Source organism: Entelurus aequoreus, linkage group LG04 (assembly GCF_033978785.1).
Source record: "Entelurus aequoreus isolate RoL-2023_Sb linkage group LG04, RoL_Eaeq_v1.1, whole genome shotgun sequence".
NCBI lineage: Eukaryota > Metazoa > Chordata > Actinopteri > Syngnathiformes > Syngnathidae > Entelurus > Entelurus aequoreus.
The window spans coordinates 28,890,767-28,917,312 of NC_084734.1; the positions used below are offsets into that span (position 1 = coordinate 28,890,767).

The 26,546-nt window shown below is 38.6% G+C and overlaps 1 protein-coding gene across 3 annotated transcripts in view; it reads right to left on the reverse strand.

Moving 5' to 3' along the window:
- Positions 1 to 26,546, reverse strand: part of esrrgb (estrogen-related receptor gamma b) — a 115,851-nt gene that overhangs the window by 80,920 nt on the left and 8,385 nt on the right. For all 3 annotated transcript variants that reach the window (XM_062044542.1, XM_062044541.1, XM_062044543.1), the window contains exons 2-4: positions 25,889 to 26,003; positions 25,431 to 25,667; positions 7,802 to 8,217 (exon numbers count right to left, since the gene is read on the reverse strand). In XM_062044542.1, the coding sequence (XP_061900526.1) occupies positions 7,802 to 8,217; positions 25,431 to 25,480 (466 nt within the window). In that variant the 5' untranslated portion in view covers positions 25,481 to 25,667; positions 25,889 to 26,003. The remainder of the gene's footprint in view (positions 1 to 7,801; positions 8,218 to 25,430; positions 25,668 to 25,888; positions 26,004 to 26,546) is intronic.

Consider the following 26,546-nt stretch of genomic DNA (forward strand, 5'->3'; position numbering starts at 1 on the left):
GACCTGGGGAGAACATGCAAACTCCACACACAAAGAATTATTGTGAGGCACACGAGCACTAACAGTGCTGCCTATTGAAACCTTGTTTGGTACAACAATGTACTGTCAGCAAGTTAAAATGACATTTATTCCCCAATAAAAACAATGTTATGTAAACCGTACAATATGTGGTATAAAAACACATTGCAAGCTTTAATGTACCAATAATACATGTCCTAATATGTACAGCCGTGGTCAAAAGTTTACATACACTAATAAAGAACATAATGTCATGGCCATCTTGATTTTCCAATAATTTCTACAACTCTTATTTTTTTGTGATAGAGTGATTGGAGCACATACTTGTTGGTCACAAAAAACATTCATGAAGTTTGGTTCTTTTATGAATGTATTATGGGTCTACTGAAAATGTGACCAAAGTGCTGGGTCAAAAGTATACATACAGCAATGTTAGTATTTGGTTACATGTCCCTTGGCAAGTTTCACTGCAATAAGGCGCTTTTGGTAGCCATCCACAAGCTTCTGGTTGAATTTTTGACCACTCCTCTTGACAAAATTGGTGCAGTTCAGCTAAATTTGTTGGTTTTCTGACATGGATTTGTTTCTTCAGCATTGTCTGCACGTTTAAGACTTTGGGAAGGCCATTCTAAAACCTTAATTCTAGCCTGATTGGGTCGGGCTGTGGGATCACAGACTGGAGCGATTTCTGATTTTAATCCCAAAATGGATATCATCTTGGAGAAGTTTGCAGAGAAAGAATAATTCAATTGGAATTGAGAGAGCCAGCACACGGACACAGAGCAGGAATGTCATTGTTTTGGCTGCTCGAAGAAAAACAACATCTAAATCTATGATTTGACTCCCTCGAATGGCCTTGATGCTATCAGGAACAGGCTGTTCTGAAGAACTCCCCCGAGGACTTTTCAAAGATGGACGCTTTTGACCTTCCTTTTTTTCAAAAAGCACCTGGGTCGAACTTTTGAGATCGGCCTCAGTCCACAAAGACATTTCAACATCTCACCCAAGTTAATTGTGCATACATGCACGCACACGCCCCTCCCCAAATCAACGCCTTCACCACTGCTTAATTCCTCCGGGGTTGTGGGGGCTGAGTAGCGCTTTACAGCTGCAGCCGGCCTCCAATACCCAACTCCCCCCTCCTCTGTTGCGAGTTGTTGTGATTACATGTACCATGTTTATGTGTGCCATGCTATGTGAGGTTTTTTCCTCGGACTCAGTCTGGACCACTCCTGAGGGTCCAGCCTTAGACTGATATTTTTTTTACTCTTCCCCCTTTCCCAATGTCACCTTTTCCCCACCTTTTTAAGGAGCGCTGTAAGTGGCTGATCCGTTGGCGGTCCCGTCTTGTCCCCCTGTAACGTATGTCTGCTCTTAGCGGGATTGTGCCGAAAATGTAATTTCAGTTCTTATGTGTCTTGTACATGTTAAGAATGGACAAAATAAAGCTGCTGTCTGTCTTAATTCTAGCCTGATGTAGCCATTCCTTTACCACTTTTGACGTGTGTTTGGGGTCATTGTCCTGCTGGACCCCCCCAACTGCGCCCAAGACCTAAGAATTTGGAGGTAATCCTCCTTTTTCATTGTCCCATTTACTCTCTGTAAAGCACCAGTTCCATTGGCAGCAAAACAGGCCCAGAGCATAATACTACCACCACCATGCTTGACGGTGGGAATGGTGTTCCTGGGATTAAAGGCCTCCCCTTTTCTCCTCCAAACATATTGCTGGGTATTGTGGCCAAACAGCTAAATTTTTGTTTCATCTGACATCACATGGACAAAAATAAGACCTTTTGGAGGAATTGAGCTGTGTATGTAAACTTTTGACCACGACTGTATGTCATGTTTACATTTTACACATCATTTGACGTATTTTTTAAAGCCTGAATAAATACATTTATTAGTAGTGATTGATTTGAATTTATTTTTGCGCCCAAACATGATTTCGTATTTAATATTTTTCCATGTTCCCCCCTGAAAGGTCACACAAGAGGTTGCCATGACGTGTATAAAGTGTAAAGTATTTCAAATGACATCTATCCCTTTTCAAAAGGTCACATTGACTCAGTCATTTTATGGTTATCAGTTTAGACATGTACAGTATAATGTGTGTGTGTGTGTGTGTGTGCTTCCAAATGAGTCTTAAATTGTGTACCTTTAAAAAGGGAGCGGTATGGAAGCTCTTAGTTAATCAGCTCCTGTGTCCACCTTTATTCCTCAAAGGACATTTCAGCCACTCTAATATCCTCCCTTAACCTCTCTTATTTTCCCTCTAAATGTTGATATATTATTATGCCATGCTATTATCCACACGCTCGCCTCCACTCAGGCTGGACCTCTCCTTGTCCCCCTCCTTTAGCGAGGCCGGGACCCCCCCACTGTACTCCCTGATTACCATTCCATTAAAGCTCCGTCTCCTTTCAGTGAGTGACCAACGTCCCTTGTCCCTTTTATTCAGAGGACTCCTCCGCGTCCTCTTTTTTTTTTCTTCTCTCCGACAACACCGGCTTTCTAATTGGACCCTTCGTCTACTCGGGAGCCCCCATGCACCGTCCCCTAAAGAGACCGCCGTCCCCACCTTGCTCGGCCACTTTCTTGACTTTGTGCCGAGGAAACGCCGGCTTCTTAATTACAGTCACCCAACACTGATTGTTATTGACTCAAACTCCCACAGCGCGGGACGAATGGCGGACACATTAGGTCAATTTGGTCCTCCGTTAAAGGAGAAGAAGAAGAATAGCACACAAAGTCATGTTTGCTGGCCTCATTGGCAACCATGGCTGCCAATTAACAACTAAAACCAACCAATTCATCACAAGCATCCAAAATATATCCCCACCATATATAGCACAGGTGTCAAACTCAAGGCCCGGGGGCCAAATCTTGGCCCGCCACATTATTTTACGTGGCCCGCGAAAGCCTGGAAATAATAAGCGTTAATAAAATGCTTAATCTTTTCTTACAAAATATATTTGTTCTTTCCCTTTTGATATGAAAAATCATGTACTGCATACAATATTGCATCATTTAAAATTCAATATTATTATTGTTATATTTAGGGATGTCCGATAATGGCTTTTTTGCCGATATCCGATATTGTCCAACTCTTAATTACCGATACCGATTATCAACCGATACCGATATAAACCGATACCGATATATACAGTCGTGGAATTAACACATTATTATGCCAAATTTGGACAACAAGGTATGGTGAAGATAAGGTCCTTTTTTAAAAAAATAAATAAATAAAATAAGATAAATAAATTAAAAACATTTTCTTGAATAAAAAAGAAAGTAAAACAATATAAAAACAGTTACATAGAAACTAGTAATTAATGAAAATGAGTATAATGAACTGTTAAAGGTTAGTACTATTAGTGGACCAGCAGCACGCACAATCATGTGTGCTTACGGACTGTATCCCTTGCAGACTGTATTGATCCATCCATCCATCCATCCATCCATTTTCTACCGCTTATTCCCTGCGGGGTCACGGGGGGCGCTGGAGCCTATCTCAGCTACATATTGATATATAATGTAGGAACCAGAATATTAATAACAGAAAGAAACAACCCTTTTGTGGGAATGAGTGTGAATGAGTGTGAAGGGGGGAGGGAGGTTTTTGGGGTTGGTGCAAATTGTAAGTGTATCTTGTGTTTTTTATGTTGATTTAATAAAAAAAAACAATTAAAAAAAAACAAAAAACAATACGATAATAAAAAAAACAATACCGATAATTTCCGATATTACATTTTAAAGCATTTATCGACTGATATTATCGGCAGGCTGATATTATCGGACATCTCTAGTTATATTATATTATTATTATATTAACCTGCTCAGTGGCCTTGTGGTTAGAGTGTCTGCCCTGAGATCAGTAGGTTGTGAGTTCAAACCCCGGCCGAGTCCTACCAAAGACTATAACAAATGCAAGCATCAAGGGTTGGAATTGCTGCTGCTCACTGCTCCCCTCACCTCCCAAGGGGTGGGTCAAATGCAGAGGATACTTTCACCGAACCTAGTGTGTGTGTGTGACTATCAGTGGTACATTAATTTTAACTTTTGTCAAAATATTATATTATCACGTATTCCAGAAATAAGTTTTGTCAATATAAAGATAAATACTGTACTTAAATATCTGCTTGACTTATGATTTCAAAACAAATTATCAATCAAATTGTGGACTGTAAAATTGACAATAGATTTTACGGTTAAATTCCACCGACTGAGGTTTTTTTCTTTTACAGTAAAATCAACTTTGCCTCTGAGATCGGTAGGTCGTGAGTTCAGAGACTATAAAAATGGGACCCATTACCTCCCTGCTTGGCACTCAGCATCAAGAGTTGGAATTGGGGGTTAAATCACAAAAATGATTCCCGAGCACGGCCACCGCTGCTGCTCACTGCTCCCCTCACCTCCCAGGGGGTGGAACAAGAGGATGGGTCAAATGCAGAGGGTAATTTCTCCACACCTAGTGTGTGTGTGACAATGATTGGTACTTTAACTTTGACATTAACTTCTTTCAAAATATTATATTATCATCCATCCATCCATCCATTTTCTACCGCTTATTCCCTTCGGGGTCGCGGGGGGCGCTGGAGCCTATCTCAGCTACAATCGAGCGGAAGGCGGGGTACACCCTGGACAAGTTGCCACCTCATCACAGTATTATATTATTATGTATTCCAAAAATATTTTTTGTTAAAATAAAGATAAATACTGTACTTAAATATCTGCTTGACTTAAAACAAATCATCAATCAAATTGTAAACAGTAAAATTGACAATACATTTTACGGTTAAATTCCGCAGACTGAGTTTTTCTTTTATCGTAAAATCAACGGTACTGTTTTTTTTCACATGCAGTACGAAACTAAAACATTAAAAAACAAACAAAAAAAAACATTAAAACAACAAGATTTTACAGTAAAAAAACAAACTGGCAGTTCTGTTGCTTGAATTTTATCGCTAAAAACAGTGATATTGTTTTTCCATTCCATTAAGTCAAGTTTTTTGTATGCTGCTTTTACTGTAACATTCTGGTGACTGAGCTGACAGTTTTTAAAGTAAAATGTAATTATTATTTTTTGCAGCTTATGTAAAAAAATATATTGTTAATGTATTATACATATATATTTATATTTATATATTACTCATTGTGAAAAGCGGCCATAACTGCGATGTGGCTCTCAATGAAAACTAGTTTGACACCCCTTATATATAGTCTCGTAAACAAACCTGTTATACCGTGTGTGCAATAATTGCCTTGACGTTATTGGTCTTGGAACAACAACATCTGCCTAGCAACTGGCCTACCCAAGTCAAACACCAAAACATCCAAACTCCGATTTAAATTTGGATGAAATCTTACAGAAAACCTCCTAAGGCAAGCCTGGGCAATTATTTTGACTCGGGGGATTTAGAGATTTAGAGAAAGAAATGTGTCTAGGGGCGGGTATATCTGATTTTTAGGAACATTAATACAAAACCTCACAATAATGTCTGATTGAATGCTAAAAACGTTATGACAGACCGCCTTAAAAAAACGGAATGGAATTAAAAATTTTTTTAGTGAATGAGACACCCGGAATGTACATGAAAATAAAGAATGTGGGATTTACAATATTAACTATGAACGATAAAACACTGAATATTGACAACATATAAACGTCACACAACCTCTCCATCGACATATTTTACAATCAAGCGAAACACAATAAAAATGCAACAAACAGTGAAATATGAACGCGAAGGGTAAAAAAACCCCACCTGCAATCTGATATATCTGATATATCACTAAGCTTTAGAACTTTGTTGTAAAAATCTCCTTCCGCGTCTGACCCTGACACCCACATTTCAGTCTGGCTGCTCTGGAAACAATTTGTGGAAACGCTCCCCAACCACACTGCTTGGTGCCTCGTTTGAGCTGCTGTGACTTAGATTACCATAGTAACTAATTAGATTACCATAGTAACTAATTAGATTACCATAGTAACTAGTATATCATGCAAAAGCGCAGATTCCAACCATTGAAATACTTTGTATAGTTCAAGACTTACGGTCATTTGAAAACATCACTGCACATCATAATGGCAGCTACACTTTCCATCTTAAAGATCTAAACAAATATATTTGGTAATGTCTGGCGGGGCAGATTGAAAAGCTTAACGGGCCGCTTGTGGCCCCCGGGCCTTAATTTGCCCAGGTCTGTCCTAAAGTGTGTTTTGCTTCTTAGTTGTTGTTTTTTGTGATGCCCCACATAAGTGTAAGTACCAGTAATGGAAGAAAAAAATGTGATGACAAGCATAGGACTAGAAATGGAATGCAATACGACACATGGAAGCAGAATACACTTACGTCTCTGTCCTGGGTGCTAAGTGCAACATGGCCACATTAGTAATATTAAAGATAACTGAAGGAGAAAGAAATGGACACTTTGTATGACATGTTAACAAATTATTGAGATATTTCTTCTTTCCATATTCTTTTATGCTAAAAGTGGAGTTTTAATTAGTACTGTCAAACTGTCATTAATACTACTTTTGCATTTTGATTAATAGTAGGGATGTCCGATAATATCGGACTGCCGATATTATCGGCCGATAAATGCTTTAAAATGTAATATTGTAAATTATCGGTATCGTTTTCAAAGAGTAAAATGTATGACTTTTTAAAAGGCCGCTGTGTACACGGACGTAGGGAGAAGTACGGAGCGCCAATAAACCTTAAAGGCACTTCCTTTGCGTACCAGCCCAGTCTAAGGCTTTTCACACACACAAGTGAATGCAAGTCATACTTGGTCAACAGCCACACTGAGGGTAGCCGTATAAACAACTTTAACACTGTTAAAAATATGCGCCACACTGTGAACCCACACCAAACAAAAATGACAAACACATTTCGGGAAAACATACACACCGTAACACAACATAAACACAACAGAACAAATACCCAGAACCCCTTGCAGCACTAACTCTTCCGGGACGCTACAATATACACCCCCCGCTACCCCTACCCCCTACCCCCATGCATCCACCTGATCACTGACCTTATAACAAACCTTTCAGGTAACCATAAGGTAAAGAGGCATCTAAATAAATCTGCGTATGTTTTGTGATTAATTGCAGGAGTTAACTCGTTAACTTTGACAGCCCTTGTTATAACGTATGCTGTGTCCTTCATCATTAGCGTGTATCCCTATCATCTGCTTCATGCGTCAATGTTATGGAAATGCATGACATATTTTAGTGAGCTTAGGATTTGCAACACACCTTAGAATGCGGTCTGAAGTTCTGCCAGCTACAGACATGAGAACTGGAAGTTTTATCATTTTGTTTTCCTTCAGGAAATTGGCTAACTAGCGTAATGTTATCATTGTAGCTCACGTAGCTATGCTAGTGTTACTAACAACTGTGTCCTCCTGTCCTATATATATATATATATATATATATATATACATATATACATACATACATACATATATATATATATATATATATATATACATATATATATATATCATACACCCAGACAGTTTTTTTCTCTCGGTGTAGCCACCTAGTCAAAATAATTGCCCAGGTTAAGGAGTATGACAGGAGGACACAGTTGTTAGTAACACTAGCATAGCTACGTGAGCTACAATGATAACATTTAACATAACATTTCAGCATCAAGGCTAGATTTTGTGTTTCAAATACACCATTGTGAGACCCCTGAAATATGTTGAAAAAGTCTGAAAAATAGTAGAGTAAGAAGAATTCCATAGAGGAAGTGTGACCTACCTTGTATTGTCCTTTTGAAAAAGGCCTTGCAGGCTTCACAGGAGGCCACGCCGTAGTGGTAGCCCGAGGCGATGTCACCACACACCAGACAGAGCCTCTTAGGAATGGCGTTGAGCATATACTCGCATTTGATGGGCGACTCATCCGCCAGTCCGCCGGCGCAGTCGTCATAGCGGCGTAAACAGGCGGCGCCGCCGCCGTGGATGCCCGGGTTAAACATGGGCGGCGAGTCCAGGACGTGCGAGCGTACGCCGCCGCTGTGGATGTAGCCGCCGCTGGCGTCCGAATTGCCGCTGGGACTGTGGTGGCTGCCGGTGTCCACGAGCGAGGACGACGGGCTGGAGGGCTCGGTTTTAACGTAGGACCCACAGCTGGAGGACAGGTGTCGGTCCTCAGAGGGCATTCTAGTTAGCAGCCTGGACACAAAAAGACATTTAAAAGTGAGATTCAGTATATTTTGTTGTAAGCCAGGGGTGTCAAACGTACGGCCCGAGGGCCGAAACAGGCCCGTGAACAGGTTTTATCCGGCCCGCGGGATGAGTTTGGTAAATATAAAAATCAGTCGAAATTTTTGAATGAAAGAAACAGCAGTTCTAAATGTGTCCACTAGATGTCGCAATAGCAATTCTTTGTACCTTTGTAGATGATGCTACATTGGTAAAACAATAAAAATAAACCACATGAAGTTAGTGCACCAGTCGAGGAAAATGAGCAAACTACATAAATAACATCCTGTAATTTGATTTTGATATTACTTTTTTATCTTGATAGATTGAAAATTAACACCAATGAGTTGACTGATGATAATTATCACATCATTTATTCAGAAAGTATAAATAACGACGAATAAAGATAGAATACTATTAACCGCAACATGTAAGTCTAAAAAAAAAAACAACAACATTATGATTTGTACATTTTCAGAATGTGCTTGCTCTATTTTCAAACAAAAAAAAACAATCTGAAGTTGTCTTTATTTTTAAGTCATCGTGCCGTGATTTTACCAGTCCGGCCCACTTGGGAGTAGATTTTCCTCCATGTGGCCCCCCATCTAAAATGAGTTTGACACCCCTGTTGTAAGCTGTGAGGTGTGTCTGTTAAAATCATGGTTGTTTTTACAAATGACGACAGATGTGAACAAGAGCATGCATTGTCTATGTGTTATGATGTAAATGATAGGTGTCGATGTAATGTATAAGTATGTGTCAATGAAAGGGCATTTTATGACTTTTCCTAATTTGATTACGTTTTATAGTATAATTTTATTGCATGTTTTTATATCTCTTTAATTTAGGTAACCAGGGAATGCAGATGGAAATGAGCTATTTAGCTATAATCTGGTGAAGGACATATTCGTCTTTGAGCTTTATGTCTTGATGTGCATTGTCCCTTCAAATAAAGACTAAGCTAAACTAATTGCGTCCTAGAACATTTCTCAAAATATCTATTTCTTTTTGCTGTGGGCCGATAACAAAGAAGTCACAAACCCCAAATGCCCCAGGGGCCGGACTTTGGATACCCTTGACTGAAAGGGACAGTTTCAAACAGGAGTGTCCACAGTGTTTCCCACACATTCATTTATTTGTGGCGGCCCGCCACAAAAGAATTACGTCCGCTGCAAATAGATTTTTTAAATTTATTTATTTTTTATTTCTGTCCAGCTTCTCAGGCAAATCATATAGTTGATGTAGATGCCCAAATAGGCTGTTCAGATTTACTTTACAAAAGAGAAGTGTAGGATACTTCTCTTGTTGCCTTATTTGTATTTGACCACTACTGTTTTCTGTTTATTTGTTACTGACTGCGGCAGGACACCTCTGCCTCTGTTTCACTTTATGTTGCTGGTAAATAATATAGTTGTAGTAGTAGGCTAAATTTAAATGATTTAGTATGCACTATATAAAGGGGCAGAGCTTTAAGAGACATTTTAGCGTTTATATTTTATATGATATATTTTTTGTAAGAACCACAATTAATAATATATTTCAGTGAATAACTTATTGTTCAAATCTGTATATAAATATGTACATAAAGTGTTGTAATTATATTGTAAAATGGATGGATGGATGGATGGATGTTTAAAACAAAACTGTTATTATTAATTAGTAAGTATACATTTTTTGAGCCTTTTTAGAGAAAATCATATCATTGTAGTAAATTATGCAAATTACTCGATGATGTCATGGTGACCACACCCATAGCCACGCCCCCACCGCCACAGGTATCTTGGCAGTTTATGGGAAACACTGGTCCACATGTATATTTCTAAAAACATTGGACCTTTTTTGGCATGGGCGAAAAAAATAAAAAATACAAGTTTGAATCCACCAGACTTTAGTCACCAAACCTGCTCAGTGGCCTTGTGATTAGAGTGTCCGCCCTGAGACTGGAAGGTCGTGAGTTCAAACCCCGGCCGAGTCATACCAAAGACTATAAAAATGGGACCCAATATCTCCCTGCTTGGCACTCAGCATCAAAGGTTGGAATTGGGGGTTAAATCACCAAAATGATTCCCGAGGGTGGCCACCGCTGCTGCTCACTGCTCCTCTCACCTCCCAGGGGGTGAACATGGGGATGGGTCAAATGCAGAGGATAATTGTGAGTGATTATCGTTGGGACTTTAACTTGAAATTATTTTAAAGGGACAATTTGAAGCTACTGATAGTCTTACAGCAGCGTTTTCCGAATATAAGTTAATTCTCCAAACATTGCATTACAAAAATAATGTAGAAAGTGTGATTCCTTCGGACCAGCCAGGACACCCCTTGTGTTATGTTAGCACTAGCATCGGGTTTTCCTTTAAACATCTGTAACTAAACAGTAGAACTGAATAGTGCATCTTCAGGCGACATGCAAATAACAGCACAGGGGATCACGCCTGACAAGCTGTAGCGAGCGCCATCACGGCTCCATCATTCTGCAGGAAATTCATCAGCCGTGATGGAGAGCCGGGCTTGATAGATGACGTTACCGACACCAGCAGTGATATACTAGGCTCGCTTACGTCTGCCTGAGAAAAACGCTAACTAATGACGACGCCGACACATGAACCCCCCTCCCCCTCCCCCTCCCACCAACCCCATACGTCTCGCAAACAATTGGTCGGCCGCCAACAGGAAATGAAGGAATGAAATTTCAGAGGATTTGAATGGCTGAGGAGAGTGTTAGCCTCACATAGGGGGGAGCGTGGGTAATACGTGACCTAATCAATAGTTACTTGGAGAATGCGGTATGGTAGTTTGGGAGGAGATGTAATCAGATAACATGATCTTAGCGAGCTTTTAATCTGCAGACAATCTATTTAATAAATCACATTTAAAGAAAAAACAGAGCAGAGGCTTGAGACTTGTGTTTTGACTAAAACAAAATTAAGTTAATTCATTTATGACAGGGGTGTCCAAACTTTTTCCACTGAGGGCCACACACGGAAAAATTAAAGCATGTGGGGGCCATTTTGATATTTTTCATTTTCAAACCATAACAAAATATATGCATTTTTTAAATTTATTTTACCTTTAGGGGTCCCGGGTATCATAAAGGGTCTCAGTCATTAAAATGTTAAAAATAAGTCAGATTATTATTATTTTTTAATTATTTAACACTTACAGTAAATCTCTATATCAACTTCAAGTTGATATAAAGTAATACAAATTAAAAAAAATGTTTTATGGCTTTTCTGTCAAAAACAACTTAGTTTTTTTATAGTAAAACTGAAATATGCAGTATTTAGTAATTAGAGCCCTAAAAGATCAATAATGCAGGACACCATTGAATTTAATTATTTCATATTTTTGAGTAATCACAGTGAAATGATAAATAAAAAATCACTAAATATATTTGGGACCCAAAAGGTGCCCCACTCATAAAGTGATACATTTTTATTAAGTTTTTATTTTACTTTCAACACTTAAGTTACGAGATCAACTTCAGATATATCTGTCGATTTTATGCTGGAACTATTATTTTGTTTGTTTTATGCGCTTTTGTCAAAGAAGACTTTGATGTTTTTATATGGCTACTACACAATATATGCAATATTTACCACATAAAACATTTTAAAGTGAAATATTTGAAGTAATTGGAGCCCTGAAAATAATTCATTATAACATGGATTTTTTGTCATTATTTTTTTTTTTTTGAGCAATGGCAAAAAAAGAAAAATGAAGAAAGACAAAATAAATAAAAAAAACAGCCTGCATGGCAGCTTTTGTGTCAACATTGCAACTTTTTCTCGTTAGATTTCACCTCATTCCACTTTTTTTAATGTTCTTTTTTATTTTTACAATAGTACTTCCAGAATGTGTGGCGGGCCGGTAAACAATTAGCTGCGGGCCGTACTTTGGACACCCCTGATTTATGAGAAAAACTACATTACAATAAAATCCTAATTTCACTGGGATTAAGTCTTAAAGTAAGGTTTGACACAATTACTAACAAGTTAGAGTCATACATAAAATGTAAAATTGTAAAAAAAAAAAAATAAATCATAATTTTATGATCACACATGGACAATTATATTCTAGTAACATTGTCTGTTTCATCATAATTTGCAAACTATTGTAAAAAAAAAACTAATATTGCTACATTATTCCAGTAAGAATTCAATTATTTTTTCGTAGATATTACAACTTTACTACAATACATCTTCTTCAACACTCACTGTACATCTTAATTCTTACAATTACCTCTTAATGTACATACATACATATACATATATATATATATATATATATATATATATATATATATATATATATATATATATATATATATATATATATATATATATATATATATATATATATATACATATATATATATATACATATATATATATATACACATATATACATTTATACATATATATATATATATATATATATACATATATATATATACACATACATATATATACATATATATATATATATATATATATATATATATATATATATACACATACAGTATATATGCACACAAAGATATATATATACATACATATATACACATACAGTATATATGCACACAAAGATATATACATATATATATATATACACATATATGCATATATAAACACACACACACACACACACACACACACACACACACTCACACACACACACACACACACACACACACACACACACACACACACACACACACACACACACACACATACACATACATACATTAATAATGAATACACACTCACACACACACACACTCACACACACTCACACACACACGCACACACACACACACACACACACGCACACACACACACACACACACGCACACACACACGCACATACACGCGCCTACGGAAAAAGATGGCAGCTAAGTTGCCAGAATTTTTGGGTTAAATTGACATTGGTTTTTACAACATTATAATGTTCATGGAAAAACAGTACAAGTTATTTTTTTATTCTGGCAACTTAGCTGCCAGTTTTTCTACCGTAAAAACAAATGTATCGTTTTTCCATTTACAGTAATATACAGTTAAAAACAAGATTTTACAGTCAAAAACTGGCAGCTCAGTCAACAGAATTTTAACGCAAAAATACAGTAGTAGTTTTTTCAATTTACAGTCATATGCTGTAAAGAAAAACGTAAAATGTATTGTAATTTTTATGAATTTAATGGGTAGTTTGCTGTAAAGTTAAGTATTTTTATTTAGACAAACATGTTTGGAAAGCATGATAATATACTGTAATATTTGTTGCAATATTGGATACTATTAAAGTTTAAAAGGCATGCAATTTCAAGCAGTAGATATATTTTTTCTGTCAAATCTATTACATTTAGTGAAAAAAATATGAAGAACTTTATTGACACATTTCCAGGTGTTTGCGGGCCACATAAAATGAGGTCCTTGAGTTTGATACCTGTGCTCTAAGGAAATATGCATTTAATCTTGCAACTATACATCTTTATCCTGGAGAAGTTGCATCTTTTGTCCTTAACAACTTATTTTTCCTACTCTACTATTACTAGTTTCTCACAATATTACAACTTCATTCTTGTAATTTTATGATTTAATTATATTCATCGGGGTCCTAATACTCCTTCGCAGGTTTATCGTGTTTATATAAGCCAAGATGCGTCTTATTTGGCCTCTGAGACCAGATCACATCTATTGATCCCCAGCCTCCTTCCTGTTTCAGACGATAAAAAAGTCCTCCTCGACGTGGCTCCTGCATTTTTAATGAGGCTGTTAACAACGATGGAGCGATACGACGGCGTGCTTCATTCTGCAGGCTGGTGCGGTTAACAAAAGATTTGCAGGAAGTCCCATTAAATCAGCGGGGCGGTTTTGGTCGATTGCAGGGTTTGTTTTCGAGGAGGGAGCCGTGCTGTAATGCATCATCGCAGGCAGAGAGCGGGGATTCCCGATGGGATAGTACATTGTTCACTACGTGATTAGTAACACCATACTGTAACTGGGAATGTTGTTTTAGGAGGCTTGAGAATCTGTCCAATTGAGCTGCCAATTAGGAACAAACTAAACCGCCTAAGTGGCATAATTAGTTGTTGTTTTTTTAAAGACAGATTGTCTTGTTTCAATTAAAAAAATGGTAACCTTACACATGTGATGAAGATGGAGATGGGATTAAATAAACCCTGCTTCTTACTCCTCCATTTCAGACAGGTTAAAGCAGGCCTGGGCAATTATTTTGACTCGGGAGGGGGGGATTTTTAGGAAAATTAATACAAAACCTCACAATAATGTCTGATTGAATGCTAAAAACGTTACGACAGACCGCCTTAAAAAAAACGGAATGACATTTTTAATTTTTTTTACCGAATGAGACACCCAGAATGTACAAAAAAAATAAAGAATGTGGGATTTACAATACCGCCCGAATGCAGCTGAGATAGGCTCCAGCACTCCTCGCGACCCCAAAAGGGACAAGCGGTAGAAAATGGATGGATGGATGGATGGATGGTTAGAGTGTCCGCCCTGAGATCGGTAGGTTGTGAGTTCAAACCCCGGCCGAGTCATAACAAAGACTATAAAAATGGCACCCATTACCTCCCTGCTTGGCACTCAGCATCAAGGGTTGGAATTGGGGGGTTAAATCACCAAAAATGATTCCCGGGCGCGGCCACCGCTGCTGCTCACTCTCCTCTCACCTCCCAGGGGGTGATCAAGGGTGATGGGTCAAATGCAGCGAATAATTTCGCCACACCTAGTGTGTGTGTGACAATCATTGGTACTTTAACTTTAACTTATTTACAACATTAACTATGAAAGATAAAACACTGAATATTGACAACATATAAACGTCACACCCCCTCTACATCAACATATTTTACAATCAAGCGAAACGCAACAGAAATGCAACAAACACAGCGAAATATGAATTCGAAGGGTTAAAAAACCCCACCTGCAATCTGATATATCTGATATATCACTAAGCTTTAGAACTTTGTTGTAAAAATCTCCTTCTGCGTCTGTCCCTGACAACCCACATTTCAGGCTGGCCGCTCTGGAAACACTCTGTGGAAACGCTCCCCACCCACACTGCTTGGTGCCTCGTCTGAGCTGCTGTGACTTAGATCAGTGGTCCCCAACCTTTTTGTAGCTGGGGACTGGTCAACGCTTGAAAATTTTGGGGGGGGGGTGAATTTTTTTAATTTTATTTTTATTTTTATTTTTTTTTCATAAAGAAATACAATCATGTGTGCTTACGGACTGTATCCCTGCAGACTGTATATATTCAGTTTTTTATGTTGATTTAATTTAAAAAAAAACAAAAAACAAAAAACTTTTTTTTTTTTTTTTAATTTCTTGCGCGGCCCGGTACCAATCAGTCCGGTGGTTGGGGACCACTGACTTAGATTACCATAGTAGCTAATTAGATTCCCATTGTAGCTAGTATATCATGCAAAAGTGCAGATTCCAACCATTGAAATACTTTGTATAGTTCATTTAAAAACATCCCTGCACACCATAATGGCAGCTACAGTTTCCATCTTAAAGATCTAAAAAAATGATTTGGGAATGTCCGGCGGGCCAGATTGAAAAGCTTTACAGGCCGCATGCGGCCCCCGAGCCTTAATTTGCCCAGGTCTGGGTTGAACAGTAAATGTAAACATTCAAAGATTCATGTAGCGTTCTTCAGTATGACTTTGTTAAGCGGGATAAAGCAAATATATCACAGTGTTGTGTTGTAGGCGCGTAGCAACATGGAGGCTCAGAAGGACAGCGACAAGGAGTCATGCATGAAATTACTTCATTAATCTTTCCATGATAGTCTGTCATTGTTTGGGTGGGATGGGTAGGGGGTGGGGCTGGGGGGGGGGGGGGGTGTTGTACAGGTTCCCTTCAATAGATTTACACTATAGTTGGGCAGCAACTAAAACTATAGAAAATATGAGAGAGAAAAAAAAAAAAAATATTATTTTTTGTGGACATCATAGGTCTGTTTCATAGTTTAATTTACAAGTGTGATCTGTTGTGAACATAATGAAAATAATTTCAAATACCTCTTCTGCTTTTCATCCGCCGCTCACAAAAGGGGGAAACTCTGTCAAAACCTGCACCCCGCCGACTGTGTTTCCAGTTTTATTATGTTTCTGACCAATACACCACATGGTGGCCCCGTTATTGAACCTCGAGAGTGGGATGGACTTGAAATGCCCCACACAGCTCGGTGCGCCACACGAAACTAACTTGAAGGTGTTTTGATGAATCAGCAAGACATTTGCTACACACTTTTATGGGACTGACAAGCACACGTGTGTAAAGTTTTGGCAAGATCTTTTGAAAAACATGGCCTCCTTCTATTGAACTTGTTTCCATTGTCTAGTTTAGTGTGTTTCAGCCAAAATGTCCCCACAATGTAGGTTGGATTCATATACTTTAGACCAGGGGTCCCCAAACTACGGCCCACGGTCCAGATGCGGCCCGCCAGCGTCCAAAATCCGGCCGGCGGGGAGTCCCAAGTAAAAAAAACAAATGTTTTTCCTTTCTAGCCTATCCATCAATCCATTTTCTACCGCTTGTTACTCTCGGGGTCTCCTAGCCGCTCTGGCAAATCATATTTGACGTAATTACGTACATACGTAACACATTCACGCGCATTAGCTTTAGGTGTTGTTAGCAAATAATAGCAATTTAGATAGTTTACGTTAGCTGTCATTGAGTGTATATTCTATCGCAGGGGTCCCCAAACTACGGCCCGCGGGCCAGATACGGCCAGTCAGCATCCAAAATCTGACCCGCAGGTAGTCCAGAGTAAAAAATAAAAAAAAACTTGTTTTTTAAATTATTGTCCTTTCTAGTCCATCTATCAATCCATTTCCTACCGCTTGTTACTCTCGGGGTCTCCTAGCCGATCTGGCACATCATATTTTCTAAATATGCATTTTCCCATTGATAACGTGAGTTATCAAGTGTTTTAAACATCAGTGGACATATGACTTTATTTTGTTCAGTGTAAGGAAAAGGCAATGTGTCTAATCTGCAATGAGACAGATTATATATATATATATATATATATATATATATATATATATATATATATATATATATATATATATATATATATATATATATATATATATATATATATATATATATATATATATATATATATACACATATATATATATATATATACATATATATATATATGTATATATATATACATATATATATATATACATATATATATATATATGTATATATATATATATATACATACATATATATATATATATGTATATATATATACATATATATATATATATATATATATATATATATATATATATATATATATATATATATATATATATATATATATATATATATATATATATATATATATATATATATATATATATATATATATATATATATATACACAGTATATATATATATACACATACATTAGGTCAGGAAAAAACCCAGAGGCTATTTCATCCCTACAAGACTGTTTCGCAGATTTCCCTGCTCTTCAGGGGCTTTTATAATATATTATATACATATTAGATATAGATTTTATATATATAGTATAATATATATATATATATATATATATATATATATATATATATATATATATATATATATATATATATATATATATATATATATATACATAGTTCATAAAGGTTTTGTATTTATAATATAATATACCGGGTATATTAGATATAGATTTTATATATATATAACATATATTATAAAATCTTCTGAAGAGCAGGCTGGTAGAGATATAATAGCCTCTCTGTTTTTTCCTGACCTAACCGCTACCCCGGTATTGAGCACTGTATAACAGATAAACCACAGAAACCTTGAATATATATATATATATATATATATACTTGACCACGTGTATACCAACGTGAAGCACGCGTACAGAGCTACACCCCTCCCCCAGCTTGGACAGTCAGACCATCTTTCCCTCCTGCTCTCTCCTACCTACACCCCCATCAGACGCCAGGCCAGGCCCATCACAAAGACTGTTATGACCTGGCCTGACGATGCACTCCCCAAACTTCAGGACTGCTTCCAACACACAAATTGGGACCTCTTCCAACAACAGGAGCTGGAGACAGCCACAGGAACGGTGCTGGACTACATACATTTCTGCATTGGGAATGTGACTGTGGAAAAAACCATCCGGGTTTACCCCAACAAGAAACCCTGGATGACCAGCCAAGTCCGCACACTCCCCAGGGCCCGCGACGCAGCCTTCAGGTCAGGGGACAGGGCACTGTACAGTGCGGCTAGAGCCGACCTGAAGAGAGGGATTAAAAAAGCAAAGGCGGACCACAGGAGGTGCATAGAGTCCCATCTGTCCAGCAATAACTCACGGGAGGTGTGGCGGGGCATTCATGACATCACGAACTACAGAGGCTGCAATGTGACAACTGCGGATCAGAGTGCGACACTGGCAGAGGAGCTTAACTGTTTCTTTTCCCGTTTCGATACCCCCCAGCGACACTCATCTGCTCCAGCCCTGCCCCCGCCCCCACCGGGCTCCGGCAACACTCCACTCACTGTACAGGAGCACAGTGTCAGACGAGTGCTCCTGGCTGTGAACCCCAGGAAGGCTGCCGGACCAGCCGGAGTACCTGGAAAGGTGCTCAGGGCGTGCGCCCACCAGCTCGCTCCCCCCCTCACCAGGATGTTCAACCTCTCCCTGGCTCAGGCAGTCATCCCATCCTGGCTGAAGTCATCTACAATAATCCCGGTGCCGAAGAAGTCTCCCATCACCAGCCTGAATGATTACCAACCAGTGGCCCTCACTCCGGTAATCATGAAGTGCTTCGAGAGACTGGTTCTCCAGCACATCAAGAACCATATCCCTCCAGACTTTTACCCCCACCAGTTCGCATACCGGGCGAACAGATCCACAGAGGACGCCATCGCTGTTGCTCTCCACTCTGCTCTGAACCACCTGGAGCAGCAGCAGAGCTACGTCCGGATGCTCTCTGTGGATTATAGTTCTGCCTTCAATACAATATTCCCGGACAGACTCTGCAATAAACTGGACACTCTTGGCCTCCCCCCTCTCACAAACGCCTGGATAAGGGACTTCCTAACGGACCGACCCCAGAATGTGAGACTTGGCCCCCACCTCTCATCCACCCGCACGCTGAGCATCGGTTCCCCACAGGGCTGTGTGCTGAGCCCCCTCCTCTACTGCCTCTACTCCCATGACTGCAGTCCAGCCCACAGTGACAACCTTATCGTCAAGTTTGCTGACGATACCACAGTGGTCGGGCTCATCTCCAGGGGTGACGAGGCTGCCTACAGGGAGGAGGTCCTGAAGCTGACGGCCTGGTCTTCAGAGAACAACCTCGCTCTCAACACCAGCAAGACCAGAGAGATCATCGTCGACTTCAGGAGGATCAGCACCGACCCTGCCCCCCTCTACATCAACGGCGAGCGTGTGGAGGGAGTCCACACCTTCAGGTACCTTGGAGTCCACATCTCTAACGACTTTTCCTGGTCAGTCAACACCACAGCAATCATCAAGAAGGCTCAGCAGTGGCTACACTTCCTGAGACTCCTCGGGAAGTACAACCTGAAGCCTGACCTGCTGCTGACCTTCTACCGCTCGTCCATCGAGAGCCTGCTGACCTACTGTATTACAGTATGGTACGGCAGCTGCACTGCAGCAGACAGGGAGAGGCTGCAAAGAGTGGTCAAGACGGCTCAAAAGATCATCGGCCGCCCTCTCCCCTCTCTGATGGACATCTACACCTCCCGCTGCCTCAACAGAGCCAGTGCCATCATCAAGGACAGCACCCACCCTGGCTCTGACCTGTTCCACCTGCTGCCCTCTGGGAAGCGCTACAGGTGTATTAAAACCAAGACGAACAGGCTAAAAAACAGCTTCTTCCCCAGGGCCATAACCACCCTGAACAGACTTCCCCATTGACCCTCATAACTGCCTTCTCTTCGGTGCAATAACCCATTCCACCAACCACCCTGTTTCATGTAGATATTCATTTCACCCTCTGTATAGAGTGTACACTTGTTTTATCGCACTGTATGGAATGGCCTCAATCTCGTTACCCTGCGTAATGACAATAAAGCTGATTCTGATTCTGATATATATATATATATATATATATATATATATATATATATATATATATATATATATATATATATATATAGCCCGACCCCCGGACAAATTTTTTTTCACCAAATGCGGCCCCCGGGTTAAAAAGTTTGGGGACTCCTGCTTTAGAGAACCAGTGTCCTCTACAGTGGACATTTGTGTTACGCGTATCAATGTTTAACTTTCACAGAAGAAATGGACCAAAATCAAACGTCCACTGCAGAGGACGCTGGTTCTCAGGAGGACGTAGAAAGAGACAAGACGTCCAGCATGCGGCCTTTTCAATGTCATAGCCATGGGGCGACATGCATGCATAGATTTCCCACATGGATGATGGCTCCTCACCTGGAGTATACCCCCTACCCCCACACCCCCCATCTACATAGGCGTTGTGTTCTCCCTGCAAAGTCAAACACACCCCCTAACTGCCTTTGAAGAAGACACACAGTGGCGGAGTGCGGGGAATAAACGAGCAGCGACTTAAGCCGTCATTGGGAATGAAGAGTGAGGAGGTGACGTTGGTGGGTGGGGGGGGTCTCATGAGGGACAGTTACCATATTGATTTCATAAATAAACAGAGATGGACATCGATCCTCTCCTGTTATTTTGCATTTCAATTACCGCCTGGAAACGTAACCTTCAAACGTCTGCTTCTTCTTCCTTTTCTTCGCCGACATAACATTGCAACTATAATCACCACTTGTCCACGCGCAGATTGTGACCCCCCTCGTATTCATTTTGAAACAAATGTGCAAATGAGCCAACTTTGCATGGAGCTAATGCTATTAGCGCACGGCCTGCATCTCAAGTGAACGCCATGCAAATGAGGACTCGAGACCTCCGGGAGAAAGGAAACATGGCGGCCTTTTGTGATGATACGCACCACTTCCTGTTTGCCACTTGATCAATAACACTAACTGATTGAGGAGGAGGCGGAGTCAGGCTTTGTATTTAAGCGTTCTTGCACACATCTGCATCCTTACGAGTCCTTCACACACACACACACACACACACACACACACACACACACACACACACACACACACACACACACACACACACACACACACACACACACACACACACACACACACACACACACACACACACACACACACACACACACACACACACACACAATGAAGGTGATATCTATATGAAGTGAAGAAGGGAGGAGGGTCTTCATGACAGGGAAAGAAGTTATTCCACCTGTGATGCTGTCAGGCACACACACACACACGCACACGCACACGCACACGCACACGCACACTCAGGGTGCGTAACTGTCTAAAAATGTATCGTGCTGAAGAAGGTGGAAAAATAACATTTATTTTATTCAATTTATTAAATTGAATATAAATTAATTATTGTTATAATATCAATATTTTTAGGGAACGGTGGTAATTCCTATTTTTTTTTGTGAGTTCATTACTTTGACTCTGCTGGTAGTACTACTAAGTATTTTTTATGTTTTGAGATGCACTATTTATTTAATTGAATACATTATTACTTTGCTAAATTTGTTTCCTAGCGGTAACGTTTTAGGAGAACAAAAAAGAATGAAAATCGTTAAAAAAAATGTTTTTATAATTGTGATGATGATGATGATTTTATATATACTGTATATATATATATATATATATAAAAAAAATAATATATATATATATATATATATATATATATATATATATATATATATATATATATATATATATATATATATATACATACATATATATATCATTACTTAAAAAAATGTTTTTTATTATTGTGAAGATGATATATATATATATATATATATATATATATATATATATATATATATATATATATATATATATATATATATATATATATATATATATATATATATATATATATCATCTTCACAATAATAAAAACATTTTTTTAAGTAATCATATATATATATATATATATATATATATATATATATATATATATATATATATATATATATATATATATATATATATATATATATATATATATATATATATATATATATATGTATATATATATTTACTTTTCCCCCTTGTTTTTATACTATTTGAACATGATTTCCGCTCAACTAAAGTTTGATTTAATTTAATTTCAACACAGTTTTGTAACTTCATTGTATTATTATGTACTATTAATTGTATCATGCTATTTATATCAGTAATATTATTATTGTTATTATTATTATTATTATTATGATTATAAGTTAAACACATTTTTTTGGCTGTATATATATTTTTTTAAGCTATATGTTTTAACATGATTTACTTTAAAAAAAAAAAAAAAAGGTTCACTTTCATTTAGTTTCAGCAATATTTTTAAAATGAATTAATTAAACTGTTATGGTGACCTAACGATGCGCAGATAAACAACATTTGGACAAAATCTAAAAAATAAAATAAACAGATTGCTTGCAGGAAAAATGCCTTTAAACACCGACGTGCCCTTTACCAAGGCTTTGTCGCTTACTCGTCTCTATTCATTAACACATGCAGTGCAGTATGCGTGAATTTAAAAAAAAAGTTTAAAAAAAGTACAATACTTTTATTAATTTAGTCCACTAATTGATGCAATAAAATATTTTTCTGTCCTAAAACAGCATTTTTTTGGTGGCAAATTCAATAGCTTACAGTAAAACAACATAACATTAATTATTAGATTTTTGTGTCACATTTACAAATGTAATTAAGTTAAATTTCCTGCGAGCACTGATTTGGAGAAACATGCTTGTGATTCTTATTATTCATTGAAAAAATAAGAAAATACAAAAACACCCAAAAAAACAAAAGCATTTTTTTTTAAGTGAAAAGTTGTGTAGCATACACAGTATAATAAGTACAGTATGTGCAATAATTAAAATAATATAAATACTGTAAATGGTGTTTTTCTTGTCGCACACATTGAAGTATCACCATCATACGACGCCACTGAATTTAGAAGCCATCTGTGTGATACTTTGGTATCACATTTGTTGTATGACTGTGTGTAAGTGTGTGTGTGTGTGTGTGTGTGTGTGTGCGAGTATGTGTGTGCCTGTGCTACCACTTATGCTGACGACCCCTGTGGGAATAGAGATGAAACGATCACATTTATGGCCGCAAACTAAAAAAAAAAACTACTTTCTGCAAGAATGGTGGTGAAATGATGTTGACACTGTCACACCTTTGCCTCGTATATAATGTCAAATGTAATATAAACTCCCCAAAATATGTTAATTTATTAAAAAACAAAAACAAACCAAACAAAAAAACTGTCAAAAATATGCATTTGAAATAATTTCAATATTTAAGAAAATTAGTAATTAAGTGTTCGTCAAAATATTTTTAATCAGCTTCTTTTCATGTCAAAAGTTTTATAGTAAGATTCATCATGATAAAAATTTTTTTTACAATTTTAATGTAATATATTTTAAACCAACTTTGCATGTCTATTAATTACATGAATTCCTAATAATATTCTGTCCTTTCAATTAGGGAAAAAGCTAAACCAACATTGATCATGATATGTACAGTATGTATATACGCAATGATGTTATTGCGGTACTTTGCGTCAATTTTTATACATTTAGCTAAAGTGTCAGATTGTAAATACTTTTATTTTAGGGTTTTATTAACACAAAATATTGTAATAATGCTATTAGATGACATGCTACATGTGCTGTGTATACAGTACTTTTATCCCAGTTTGCTGCTACTTACCACAATACACATTCATAGAAAAACTACAGTATTATACGTGGGGATTTTTATAGTGTAATAGCAGTTTTTTTTACAAGCTTTTCAAAAGTGACCCAAATTGGCCCCTGAATTAACAGAGACAACCTCCTGGGGCATAGTCACATACTGTATTAGTTATTATTTACAATCACAAGCCACAACATTAGGTATACCTAATTCTTACATAATGCTCAAATTTCATTGGGTTATTCTATCAACAATATGTTAACTATGATGGCTGTCGTCTGCAGCTGCAATGCATCATACTTAAAAGCTATTTCTAATATTTTGCAATACTAGGAGGATAAAAAAATAGCATAATGCATTGCAGTATATAGAGATGAACAACAAATGTACAGTAAGCATGTATGTAAACACTGGCAACTTTACTTGTCCTATACGTAGGTTTTAGAACCATGCCGCCTCCAATAAAGGCAACAGGTGTGTATTGAATGCAGTTTTATGGCCCAGAAAAGAGCATTTTAGAGTTGAGTTTCATTTTTCCTCAAAACATATTTTGAATGCTTTGAAAAACTGCTATTAAGTAAAACAAAACACTTAATAAGTATTATTTATTGGTGCTATGGAATATGCATGAATGGGTCCCCTTAAAGTGAGGCTTTTACCAGGCAAAAATATACCAAACAAGTTATTGTCAACATTCCATCTAAAATACCGTGCAAATTCACAAAAATAATTGCAATTAAGCTGAAAAACGCAAATTATTTGGCTTAAAGCCCTCTGGCAAAAAGTCCTACTCTTGCTAATTAGCTGTAATTGGCCAGCAAAAAGGCTTATAATAAACGAACAATACATCAATCGGAAAAAAACTACATTTAGAGGATTTCCACGTTTGTTTTGGTTTTTGCCGCGTCTTAGTCGGACTGTTCATAATTAACAGCCGTGTAAAAAGTGCCCAATCCCTTTTAGAGATTAACATTTAAGAGGATCCCATGAAAAGGGTTCTTGCTGGCAAAAGACTCGTTCGCATGCAACGCCGCAGCCGAGCTACTTACTGTCACTGTCATGCATTATTTCTGGTGTTAGCCAAACTCATGAAACTATGAGGAAAACTTTCTTCATATTATGCACTGGATGGGAATTTGTGCACGCTCGAAGATATTGTGGGATGCATAGTTAGTCCGCACTAAGCCCGGATCCCGATGCAGAGTGGGACAGCTGCAGGGGCAACAGTCCCAATGCAGTTTCGATCCCCTTCCAGTCCCATGATGGACATGGAGCAGATATTCAACAAGGTGACGCTTATTTATTGAGTTGGTATTAGTTTAGAGGGGATTAGGATGTACTTACTGGTTATGGTAGCAGAGCGCGTCAGGGATGCACAGTTCGGAAACATCCATCAGTCCAGGTTAAGCATTCCAGATGTTGCGGGAGAGAGAAAGTGAAAGGAGGAGGAGGAGGAGGAGGAGGAGCTCACTTCTCCGGTCTCACATCATCTTGCACTCAATGTTGCTCAGGTCTTCCTGGGTGCTGGTAACCCCTACCTCTACCCATCGCCCCCGTGTGACCCGGAAAACTTCAGCAAGGCTGCAGGAAAAGGAGATGGCAATAGTGGAGATGGATGGATGGATGCAGCAGTAGAAGAAGAAATAGATAGAGAGAGAGAGAGAGAGAGAGAGAGAGAGAGAGAGAGAGAGAGAGAGAGAGAGAGCACACACCAGGAGAAGGTTAGGAAGGATTGAGTCTCCATTGAAGCAAAGGGGGTGCTATAAGAACAAGGGGGCGTGGCTTGGAGGCATATGGTGCACCTGCTATTGGTCCTCGCCGAGGAGGGCTGTCCTGATGGCGGCCAATGCGGGAGAGGCGGGCGGATGGCGGCGTTTGGGCAGGCGAATGCAGCCTGCAGTCATTGACAGGGGAGCGCTGCAAGAGGCACAAACACACAATTCCAAAAGGTGTTTACAAGTCAGACGCACGTCCTGAGACTTTAAAGCGGACTGTTTACGGGGGCTCAGCGCCAGCTTAGCGCGGCTAAAGGGTTCTATGTGTGCACTTTTCCACGCGCCTTTCCTTTAAAGCAACAGCAGCTGCTTCCCACAGTGGCTCAGCATCACGCCGCTAAGTAGGAATAGGGAGGAGAGAGGGCAGGTTTAGCCGGTCCCTGAAGGATGCAGCGGGCAGGAAACTTAAGAGTCTTCACAGTCCTCCGGCAGGAATGACGACAGCTGGGGCCCTCGCCGGCTTCCAAGGGTTTCGACTTCCGACAAGTGTGCAAGCGTAAAAAGAAGTGAACCGTTGGTAATGTGGCGAAACTCCACTGACTTGTTTCTAAGATACTCAAATGTCATACACGTGTGAAAAGACGTGATGTAACAACAACAACGTATGCTTTTGCAGCCATGTTTGGGTATGAAAACACTTCTTCCTGCACAAAACTGTCGCTATCCAACCCCCCCCCCCCAGCCC